This window comes from Coregonus lavaretus (assembly GCF_964263955.1).
Source record: "Coregonus lavaretus genome assembly, chromosome: 1".
Classification (NCBI taxonomy): Eukaryota; Metazoa; Chordata; class Actinopteri; order Salmoniformes; family Salmonidae; genus Coregonus; species Coregonus lavaretus.
This window is the reverse complement of record NC_139988.1, coordinates 91,536,600-91,549,215: the sequence shown is the minus strand read 5'-3', so window position 1 is coordinate 91,549,215 and position 12,616 is coordinate 91,536,600. Positions and strand designations below refer to the sequence as shown.

Here is a 12,616-nt window from a genome sequence, read left to right as displayed (position 1 = left end):
ATTTAGCACTAACTGAAGTTTATTTAGTGCTTTATCCGGGTAGCCGGAAAATAGAGCATTGCAGTAGTCTAACCTAGAAGTAACAAATGCATGGATTAATTTTTCTGCATCATTTTTGGACAGAGAATTTCTGATTTTTGCAATGTTACGTAGATGGAAAAAAGCTGTCCTTGAAACAGTCTTGATATGTTCGTCAAAAGAGAGATCAGGGTCAAGAGTAACGCCGAGGTCCTTCACAGTTTTATTTGAGACGACTTTACAACCATCAAGATGAATTGTCAGATTTAACAGAAGATCTCTTTGTTTCTTGGGACCTAGAACAAGCATCTCTGTTTTGTCCGAGTTTAAAAGTAAAAAGTTTTCAGCCATCCACTTCCTTATGTCTGAAACACAGGCTTCTAGCGAGGGCAATTTTGGGGCTTCACCATGTTTCATTGAAATGTACAGCTGTGTGTCATCCGCATAGCAGTGAAAGTTAACATTATGTTTTCGAATAACATCCCCAAGAGGTAAAATATATAGTGAAAACAATAGTGGTCCTAAAACGGAACCTTGAGGAACACCGAAATGTACAGTTGATTTGTCGGAGGACAGACCATTCACAGAGACAAACTGATATCTTTCCGACAGGTAGGATCTAAACCAGGCCAGAACTTGTCCGTGTAGACCAATTTGGGTTTCCAGTCTCTCCAAAAGAATGTGGTGATCGATGGTGTCAAAGGCAGCACTAAGGTCTAGTAGCACGAGGACAGATGCAGAGCCTCGGTCTGACGCCATTAAAAGGTCATTTACCACCTTCACAAGTGCAGTCTCAGTGCTATGATGGGGTCTAAAACCAGACTGAAGCATTTCGTATACATTGTTTGTCTTCAGAAAGGCAGTGAGTTGCTGCGCAACAGCTTTTTCTAAAATTTTTGAGAGGAATGGAAGATTCGATATAGGCCGATAGTTTTTTATATTTTCCGGGTCAAGGTTTGGCTTTTTCAAGAGAGGCTTTATCACTGCCACTTTTAGTGAGTTTGGTACACATCCGGTGGATAGAGAGCTGTTTATTATGTTCAACATAGGAGGGCCAAGCACAGGAAGCAGCTCCTTCAGCAGTTTAGTAGGAATAGGATCCAGTATGCAGCTTGAAGGTTTAGAGGCCATGATTATTTTCATCATTGTGTCAAGAGATATAGTACTAAAACACTTAAGTGTCTCTCCCGATCCCAGGCCCTCGCAGAGCTGTGCAGATCCAGGACAGCTAAGCCCTGGAGGAATACGCAGATTCAAAGAGGAGTCCGTAATTTGCTTTCTAATGGTCATGATCTTTTCCTCAAAGAAGTTCATGAATTTATCACTGCTAAAGTGAAAGCCATCCTCTCTTGGGGAATGCTGCTTTTTAGTTAGCTTTGCAACAGTATCAAAAAGAAATTTTGGATTGTTCTTATTTTCCTCAATTAAGTTGGAAAAGTAGGATGATCGAGCAGCAGTGAGGGCTCTTCGGTACTGCACGGTACTGTCTTTCCAAGCTAGTCGGAAGACTTCCAGTTTGGTGTGGCGCCATTTCCGTTCCAATTTCCTGGAAGCTTGCTTCAAAGCTCGGGTATTTTCTGTATACCAGGGAGCTAGTTTCTTATGACAAATGTTTTTCGTTTTTAGGGGTGCAACTGCATCTAGGGTATTGCGCAAGGTTAAATTGAGTTCCTCAGTTAAGTGGTTAACTGATTTTTGTCCTCTGACGTCCTTGGGTAGGCAGAAGGAGTCTGGAAGGGCATCAATGAATTTTTGTGTTGTTTGAGAATTTATAGCACGACTTTTGATGCTCCTTGGTTGGGGTCTAAGCAGATTATTTGTTGCGATTGCAAATGTAATAAAATGGTGGTCCGATAGTCCAGGATTTTGTGGAAAAACATTAAGATCTACAACATTTATTCCATGGGACAAAACTAGGTCCAGAGTATGACTGTGGCAGTGAGTAGGTCCAGAGACATGTTGGACAAAACCCACTGAGTCGATAATGGCTCCGAAAGACTTTTGGAGTGGGTCTGTGGACTTCTCCATGTGAATATTAAAATCACCAAAAATTAGAATATGATCTGCTATGACTACAAGGTCTGATAGGAATTCAGGAAACTCAGAGAGGAACGCTGTATATGGCCCAGGAGGCCTGTAAACAGTAGCTATAAAAAGTGATTGAGTAGGCTGCATAGATTTCATGACTAGAAGCTCAAAAGATGAAAACGCCATTTTTTTTTTTGTAAATTGAAATTTGCTATCGTAAATGTTAGCAACACCTCCGCCTTTGCGGGATGCACGGGGAATATGGTCACTAGTGTAACCAGGAGGTGAGGCCTCATTTAACACAGCAAATTCATCAGGCTTAAGCCATGTTTCAGTCAGGCCAATCACATCAAGATTATGATCAGTGATTAGTTCATTGACTATGACTGCCTTTGAAGTGAGGGATCTAACATTAAGTAACCCTATTTTGAGATGTGAGGTATCACGATCTCTTTCAATAATGGCAGGAATGGAGGAGGTCTTTATCCTAATAAGATTGCTAGGGTGAACACCGCCATGTTTAGTTTTGCCCAACCTAGGTCGAGGCACAGACACAGTCTCAATGGGTATGGCTGAGCTGACTACACTGACTGTGCTATTGGCAGACTCCACTAAGCTGGCAGGTTGGCTAACAGCCTGCTGCCTGGCCTGCACCCTATTTCACTGTGGGGCTAGAGGAGTTAGAGCCCTATCTATGTTGGTAGATAAGAGGAGAGCACCCCTCCAGCTAGGATGGAGTCAGTCACTCCTCAGCAGGTCAGGCTTGGTCCTGTTTGTGGGTGAGTCCCAGAAAGAGGGCCAATTATCCACAAATGTTATCTTTTGGGAGGGGCAGAAAACAGTTTTCAACCAGCGATTAAGTGCTGAGACTCTGCTGTAGAGCTCGTCACTTCCCCTAACTGGGAGGGGGCCAGAGACAATTACTCGATGCCGACACATCTTTCTAGCTGATTTACACGCTGAAGCTATGTTGCACTTGGTGACCTCTGACTGTTTCATCCTAACATCGTTGGTGCCGACGTGGATAACAATATCTCTATACTCTCTACACTCGCCAGTTTTAGCTTTAGCCAGCACCATCTTTAGATTAGCCTTAACGTCGGTAGCCCTGCCCCCTGGTAAACAGTGTATGATCGCTGGGTGATTCGTTTTAAGTCTAATACTGCGGGTAATGGAGTCGCCAATGACTAGGGTTTTCAATTTGTCAGAGCTAATGGTGGGAGCCTTCGGCGTCTCAGACCCCGTAACGGGAGGAGTAGAGACTAGAGAAGACTCAGACTCAGACTCCGACTCGCTACATAATGGGGAAAACCGGTTGAAGGTTTCTGTCGGCTGAATGAGCGACACCGGTTGAGCATTCCAACAGTATTTCCCTCCAGAAGCCATGAGAAAGTTGTCCGGCTGCGGGGACTGTGCGGGGGGATTTATACTAACGTTACTGTCTGTACTTACTGGTGGCACAGACGCTGTTTCTTCCTTTCCTACACTGAGATTACCCTTGCCTAACGATTGCGTCTGAAGCTGGGCTTGTAGCACAGCTATTCTCGCCGTAAGGCGATCGTTCTCCTGTATATTATGAGTACAGCGACTGCAATTAGAAGACATCATGTTAATGTTACTACTTAGCTTCGGCTGTTGAAGATGTTGATGAACCATGTCCAGATAAAGCGTCCGGAGTGAAAAAGTTGAATAAGGGAAAAAAGTTGCGATGGAAAAAAGGAAAATAACGTAAAGTTGGCAGCTAAAACGCACAGGAAAATGACTCTTCTGTCTCGGGATAAACGTCCGGGGTGAAAAAGTTTAACGAAAAAAGATGAGTGAGGACAAAACTAAAAAGTTGGTAAATTTGTTGAACACAGAGATTGATTAAACGTTTATTAAAAGTAAAACGTGAATAGTTTGGCAGGTAGCCAAGTAGCAACAAACAGCACAGCAGCACGGAGACAATGCGGAAGCGAGACGGAAGTCACCGGTGTGGTTGGTACTCTGTGGTGGAGGGGGGAATGGCAATGTGGTACTCTGTGATGGAGGGGGAATGGAAAGGGGATAAAGGAGGAATGAAACAGACAAATGCAGTTTTATTGAGTGTGACCGCATCTGCTGCCCTCTCTGTATAATGGAAACATGTGGCTGGTTAATGTTAGACTTTTGCTTCCCAAATGGCACCCTATCCCCTATATAGTGCACTTCTTTTGACGAGGACCAGGGATTGTCTGGTCAAAAGCAGCGCACTGTGTAGGGAATAGGGTGCCATTTGGGACACGCCCCCTGTGAGCTAACGGCTGGATAACGTTAGAACTGTTAGCATGTGAGCTAAGTGCAGGGAAATAGAAGGGGGTCTGGTTCTCATACGCAGCGATAGCCATGGCAGAGGGCGGGGAGGTGGGGTGGGCTGCGCTGGGGTAGTGGAGGAGGGAGAGGGAGGGTCTGGGACAGAGATAAGAGAAGGTAAAGAGTGATACTAACCAGAGACCAGAGCCATTGAGACCCTCCAGCAGGAAGAAAAGGGAAGTGTGTGTCAAAAGGGATTATTCATTTACTGAGTGATTTAGACTGACTGGGTAGAAAATAGAAGGACTCCATTCCACTGCTTCATTTAATTAGTGATTTAGACTGACTGGGTAGAAAATAGAAGGACTCCATTCCACTGCTTCATTTAATTAGTGATTTAGACTGACTGGGTAGAAAATAGAAGGACTCCATTCCACTGCTTCATTTACTGAGTGATTTAGACTGACTGGGTAGAAAATAGAAGGACTCCATTCCACTGCTTCATTTAATTAGTGATTTAGACTGACTGGGTAGAAAATAGAAGGACTCCATTCCACTGCTTCATTTACTGAGTGATTTAGACTGACTGGGTAGAAAATAGAAGGACTCCATTCCACTGCTTCATTTAATTAGTGATTTAGACTGACTGGGTAGAAAATAGAAGGACTCCATTCCACTGCTTCATTTACTAGGTGATTTAGACTGACTGGGTAGAAAATAGAAGGACTCCATTCCACTGCTTCATTTAATTAGTGATTTAGACTGAGTGGGTAGAAAATAGAAGGACTCCATTCCACTGCTTAATTTACTGAGTGATTTAGACTGACTGGGTAGAAAATAGAAGGACTCCATTCCACTGCTTCATTTACTGAGTGATTTAGACTGACTGGGTAGAAAAAAGAAGGACTCCATTCCACTGCTTCATTTACTGAGTGATTAGACTGTCTGGGTAGAAATAGAAGGACTCCATTCCACTGCTTCATTTAAATAGTGATTTAGACTGACTGGGTAGAAAATAGAAGGACTCCATTCCACTGCTTCATTTACTAGGTGATTTAGACTGACTGGGTAGAAAATAGAAGGACTCCATTCCACTGCTTCATTTACTGAGTGATTTAGACTGACTGGGTAGAATATAGAAGGACTCCATTCCACTGCTTCATTTACTGAGTGATTAGACTGTCTGGGTAGAAAATAGAAGGACTCCATTCCACTGCTTCATTTACTGAGTGATTTAGACTGACTGGGTAGAATATAGAAGGACTCCATTCCACTGCTTCATTTACTAGGTGATTTAGACTGACTGGGTAGAAAATAGAAGGACTCCATTCCACTGCTTCATTTACTAGGTGATTTAGACTGACTGGGTAGAAAATAGAAGGACTCCATTCCACTGCTTCATTTACTAGGTGATTTAGACTGACTGGGTAGAAAATAGAAGGACTCCATTCCACTGCTTCATTTAATTAGTGATTTAGACTGACTGGGTAGAAAATAGAAGGACTCCATTCCACTGCTTCATTTACTAGGTGATTTAGACTGACTGGGTAGAAAATAGAAGGTCTCCATTCCACTGCTTCATTTACTAGGTGATTTAGACTGACTGGGTAGAAAATAGAAGGACTCCATTCCACTGCTTCATTTAATTAGTGATTTAGACTGACTGGGTAGAAAATAGAAGGACTCCATTCCACTGCTTCATTTACTGAGTGATTTAGACTGACTGGGTAGAAAATAGAAGGACTCCATTCCACTGCTTCATTTACTGAGTGATTTAGACTGACTGGGTAGAATATAGAAGGACTCCATTCCACTGCTTCATTTACTGAGTGATTAGACTGTCTGGGTAGAAAATAGAAGGACTCCATTCCACTGCTTCATTTAATTAGTGATTTAGACTGACTGGGTAGAAAATAGAAGGACTCCATTCCACTGCTTCATTTAATTAGTATTTAGACTGACTGGGTAGAAAATAGAAGGACTCCATTCCACTGCTTCATTTAATTAGTGATTTAGACTGACTGGGTAGAAAATAGAAGGACTCCATTCCACTGCTTCATTTAATTAGTATTTAGACTGACTGGGTAGAAAATAGAAGGACTCCATTCCACTGCTTCATTTAATTAGTGATTTAGACTGACTGGGTAGAAAATAGAAGGACTCCATTCCACTGCTTCATTTAATTAGTGATTTAGACTGACTGGGTAGAAAATAGAAGGACTCCATTCCACTGTTTCATTTAATTAGTGATTTAGACTGACTGGGTAGAAAATAGGACTCCATTCCACTGCTTCATTTACTGAGTGATTAGACTGTCTGGGTAGAAAATAGAAGGACTCCATTCCACTGCTTCATTTAATTAGTGATTTAGACTGACTGGGTAGTAAATAGAAGGACTCCATTCCACTGCTTCATTTAATTAGTGATTTAGACTGACTGGGTAGAAAATAGAAGGACTCAATTCCACTGTTTCATTTAATTAGTGATTTAGACTGACTGGGTAGAAAATAGAAGGACTCAATTCCACTGTTTCATTTAATTAGTGATTTAGACTGACTGGGTAGAAAATAGAAGGACTCCATTCCACTGCTTCATTTAATTAGTGATTTAGACTGACTGGGTAGAAAATAGAAGGACTCCATTCCACTGCTTCATTTACTAGGTGATTTAGACTGACTGGGTAGAAAATAGAAGGTCTCCATTCCACTGCTTCATTTACTAGGTGATTTAGACTGACTGGGTAGAAAATAGAAGGACTCCATTCCACTGCTTCATTTAATTAGTGATTTAGACTGACTGGGTAGAAAATAGAAGGACTCCATTCCACTGCTTCATTTACTGAGTGATTTAGACTGACTGGGTAGAAAATAGAAGGACTCCATTCCACTGCTTCATTTACTGAGTGATTTAGACTGACTGGGTAGAATATAGAAGGACTCCATTCCACTGCTTCATTTACTGAGTGATTAGACTGTCTGGGTAGAAAATAGAAGGACTCCATTCCACTGCTTCATTTAATTAGTGATTTAGACTGACTGGGTAGAAAATAGAAGGACTCCATTCCACTGCTTCATTTAATTAGTATTTAGACTGACTGGGTAGAAAATAGAAGGACTCCATTCCACTGCTTCATTTAATTAGTGATTTAGACTGATTGGGTAGAAAATAGAAGGACTCCATTCCACTGCTTCATTTAATTAGTATTTAGACTGACTGGGTAGAAAATAGAAGGACTCCATTCCACTGCTTCATTTAATTAGTGATTTAGACTGACTGGGTAGAAAATAGAAGGACTCCATTCCACTGCTTCATTTAATTAGTGATTTAGACTGACTGGGTAGAAAATAGAAGGACTCAATTCCACTGTTTCATTTAATTAGTGATTTAGACTGACTGGGTAGAAAATAGGACTCCATTCCACTGCTTCATTTACTGAGTGATTAGACTGTCTGGGTAGAAAATAGAAGGACTCCATTCCACTGCTTCATTTAATTAGTGATTTAGACTGACTGGGTAGTAAATAGAAGGACTCCATTCCACTGCTTCATTTAATTAGTGATTTAGACTGACTGGGTAGAAAATAGAAGGACTCAATTCCACTGTTTCATTTAATTAGTGATTTAGACTGACTGGGTAGAAAATAGAAGGACTCCATTCCACTGCTTCATTTACTGAGTGATTAGACTGTCTGGGTAGAAAATAGAAGGACTCCATTCCACTGCTTCATTTAATTAGTTATTTAGACTGACTGGGTAGAAAATAGAAGGACTCCATTCCACTGCTTCATTTAATTAGTGATTTAGACTGACTGGGTAGAAAATAGAAGGACTCCATTCCACTGCTTCATTTAATTAGTGATTTAGACTGACTGGGTAGAAAATAGAAGGACTCCATTCCACTGCTTCATTTACTGAGTGATTTAGACTGACTGGGTAGAAAATAGAAGGACTCCATTCCACTGCTTCATTTAATTAGTGATTTAGACTGACTGGGTAGAAAATAGGACTCCATTCCACTGCTTCATTTAATTAGTGATTTAGACTGACTGGGTAGAAAATAGAAGGACTCCATTCCACTGCTTCATTTACTGAGTGATTAGACTGTCTGGGTAGAAAATAGAAGGACTCCATTCCACTGCTTCATTTAATTAGTGATTTAGACTGACTGGGTAGAAAATAGAAGGACTCCATTCCACTGCTTCATTTACTGAGTGATTTAGACTGACTGGGTAGAAAATAGAAGGACTCCATTCCACTGCTTCATTTAATTAGTGATTTAGACTGACTGGGTAGAAAATAGAAGGACTCCATTCCACTGCTTCATTTACTGAGTGATTTAGACTGACTGGGTAGAAAATAGAAGGACTCCATTCCATTGCTTCATTTACATTTTACATTTACATTTTAGTCATTTAGCAGACGCTCTTAACCAGAGCGACTTACAGGAGCAATTAGGGTTAAGTGCCTTGCTCAAGGGCACATTAACGTCATTTAGCAGACGCTCTTAGCCAGAGCGACTCACAAATTGGTGCGTTCACCCTATAGCCAGTGGGATAACCACTTTACAATACTAGGTGATTTAGACTGACTGGGTAGAAAATAGAAGGACTCCATTCCACTGCTTCATTTAATTAGTGATTTAGTCTGACTGGGTAGAAAATAGAAGGACTCCATTCCACTGCTTCATTTAATGAGTGATTTAGACTGACTGGGTAGAAAATAGAAGGACTCCATTCCACTGCTTCATTTAATTAGTGATTTAGACTGACTGGGTAGAAAATAGAAGGACTCCATTCCACTGCTTCATTTACTGAGTGATTTAGACTGACTGGGTAGAAAATAGAAGGACTCAATTCCACTGTTTCATTTAATTAGTGATTTAGACTGACTGGGTAGAAAATAGAAGGACTCCATTCCACTGCTTCATTTAATTAGTGATTTAGCCTGACTGGGTAGAAAATAGAAGGACTCCATTCCACTGCTTCATTTAATTAGTGATTTAGACTGACTGGGTAGAAAATAGAAGGACTCCATTCCACTGCTTCATTTAATTAGTGATTTAGACTGACTGGGTAGAAAATAGAAGGACTCCATTCCACTGCTTCATTTACTAGGTGATTTAGACTGACTGGGTAGAAAATAGAAGGACTCCATTCCACTGCTTCATTTAATTAGTGATTTAGTCTGACTGGGTAGAAAATAGAAGGACTCCATTCCACTGCTTCATTTAATGAGTGATTTAGACTGACTGGGTAGAAAATAGAAGGACTCCATTCCACTGCTTCATTTAATTAGTGATTTAGACTGACTGGGTAGAAAATAGAAGGACTCCATTCCACTGCTTCATTTACTGAGTGATTTAGACTGACTGGGTAGAAAATAGAAGGACTCCATTCCACTGCTTCATTTACTGAGTGATTTAGACTGACTGGGTAGAAAATAGAAGGACTCCATTCCACTGCTTCATTTACTGAGTGATTTAGACTGACTGGGTAGAAAATAGAAGGACTCCATTCCACTGCTTCATTTACTGAGTGATTTAGACTGACTGGGTAGAAAATAGAAGGACTCCATTCCACTGCTTCATTTACTGAGTGATTTAGACTGACTGGGTAGAAAATAGAAGGACTCCATTCCACTGCTTCATTTAATTAGTGATTTAGGCTGACTGGGTAGAATATAGAAGGACTCCATTCCACTGCTTCATTTACTGAGTGATTTAGACTGACTGGGTAGAAAATGTTTTATTTATACTGAACAAAAATATAAACGCAACATGTAAAGTGTTGGTCCCATGTTTCATGAGCTGAAATAAAAGATCTAAAAAATTTTCCATACACACAAAAATGTCTCTCAAGTGTTGTGCACAAATGAGTTTACATCCCTGTTAGTGATCCAGCAACTTAGCGCAGCCATTGAAGAGGAGTGGGACAACATTCCACAGGCCACAATCAACAGCCTGTTGAAGGCTACAAGGCCCTCCCCCGCCCTCCCTTCGGCAAATCAGATAACGCCTCCTGCTTCTCCCTTCCTATAGGCAGAAACTTAAACAGGAAGTACCCGTAGTAAGGACTGTTCAACGCTGGTCTGACCAATCGGAATCCGTGCTTCAAGATTGTTTTGATCACGCGGACTGGGACGTATTCCGGGTCGTCTCTGAGAATAACATTGACGTATACGCTGACACGGTGACTGAGTTCATCAGGAAGTGTATAGGGGATGTTGTTCCCACTGTGATTACTAAAACCTATCCAAACCAGAAACTGTGGATAGATGGCAGCATTTGCATAAAACTGAAAGCGTGAACCACCACATTTAACAACGGCAAGGTGACTGGGAATGTGGTCGAATACAAACAGTCCAATTATGCCCTCCGTAAGGCAGTGAAACAGGCAAAAAGGCAGTACAGAGACAAAGTGGAATCGATATTCAACGGCTCAGACACGAGATGTATGTGGCAGGGACTCCAGACAGTCACGGATTATAAAAAGAAATTCGGACACTTCACGGACACCAACGTCTTGCTCCCGGACAAGCCAAACACCTTCTTTGTGGACTGTGAGCTCTCATTCTCCGTGGCTGACGTGAGTAAGACCTTTAAGCATGTTAACCCCTCGCAAAGGCCCAGACGGCATCCCTAACCTCTTCCTCAGAGCACGCGCAGACCGGCTGTCTGGAGTGTCTACGGACATATTCAATCTCTCCCGATACCAGTCTGTTGTCAAGATGCCCACCACTGTTTCTGTACCCAAGAAATCGAAGGTAACTGAACTGAATGACTGTCGCCCCGTAGCAGTCGCTTCTGTCATCATGAAGTGTTTTGAGATGCTAGTTAAGGATCATATCACCTCCACCTTACCTGACACCCACTGCAATTTGTATACCTCTCAAATAGATCCACGGATGACTCAATCGCCATCGCACCATCAAGTTTGCAGACGACAACAACGGTAGGCCTGATTACCAACAACGATGAGACAGCCTGAAGGGAGAAGGTGAGGGCCCTGGCGGAGTGGTGCCAGAAGCCCCCGTCCACATCGATGGGGCCGCAGTGGAGAAGGTGAAAAGCTTCAAGTTCCTCGGCGTACACATCACTGACAATCTGAAATGATCCAACCACACATTCAGTGTGGTGAAGAAGGCGCAACAGAGCCTCTTCAACATCAGGAGGCTGAAGAAATTCAGCTTGGACCATAAGGCCCTCAAAACCTTTTACAGATGCACCATTGAGAGCATCCTGTCAGCCTGTATCACCGCCTGGTAGGGTAACTGCACCGTCCACAACCGCAGGGCTCTACAAAGGGTGGTGCGGTCTGCCCAACGGACCACCGGGGGCACACTGCCTGCCCTCCAGGACACCTACACTGTGTTGGTTACTACATGACTCCATATATGTTATTTCATAGTTTTGATGTCTTCACTATTATTGTACAATGTAGAAAATAGTAAAAATAAAGAAAAACCCTTGAATGGTATATTCAAACTTTTGACTGGTAGTGTGTGTGTGTGTGTGTGTGTGTGTGTGTGTGTGTGTGTATGCGACCAATAAAATTTGATTTGATTTGAATGGTTCATTACAGATTAGAAAAGGGTTATTTGCTCTTTTAGTGTAATTAAAATGTAGGGGCGGCAGCTCATTAGAATATTTTGGGGCGTGGTTTGCTCACAGCTCTTTTTGTGCAACCGTGAGAGAGTGTCATTCCAGTTTATTTAATGTGTTGTGTAATGCCGTTACATGTTATATACAGTTGAAGTCGGAAGTTTACATACACCTTAGCCAAATACATTTAAACTCAGTTTTTCACAATTCCTGACATTTAATCCTAGTAAAAATTGTCTGTTTTAGGTTAGTTAGGATCACCACTTTATTTTTAAGAATGTGAAATGTCAGAATAATAGTAGAGAGAATTATTTATTTCAGCTTTTATTTCTTTCATCGCATTCAGTGGGTCAGAAGTTTACATACACTCAATTAGTATTTGGTAGCATTGCCTTTTAAATTGTTTAACTTGGGTCAAACGTTTTGGGTAGCCTTCCACAAGCTTCCCGCAATAAATTGGGTGAATTGGGTGAGCTGGTGTAACTGAGTCAGGTAAGGCCTCCTAGTTGCACATGCTTTTTCAGTTCTGCCCATAAATGTTCTATAGGATTGAGGTCAGGGCTTTGTGATGGCTACTCCAATACCTTGACTTTGTTGTCCTTAAGCCATTTTGCCACAACTTTGGAAGTATGCTTGGGGTCATTGTCCATTTGGAAGACCCATTTGTGACAATTATGTCAATTAGCTTATCAGAAGCTTG

The 12,616-nt window shown here is 41.7% G+C and overlaps 1 protein-coding gene across 1 annotated transcript in view; it reads left to right on the top strand.

Annotated features, from left to right (window-relative positions):
• Window positions 1–10,768: 10,768 nt before the first annotated feature.
• slx4ip (SLX4 interacting protein) overlaps window positions 10,769–12,616 on the top strand; it is a gene marked incomplete at both ends in the record, with an annotated part of 81,685 nt that continues 79,837 nt past the window's right edge. The window contains one exon of the mRNA XM_084168101.1: window positions 10,769–10,904. Within this exon, the coding sequence (XP_084024227.1) occupies window positions 10,769–10,904 (136 nt within the window). The remainder of the gene's footprint in view (window positions 10,905–12,616) is intronic.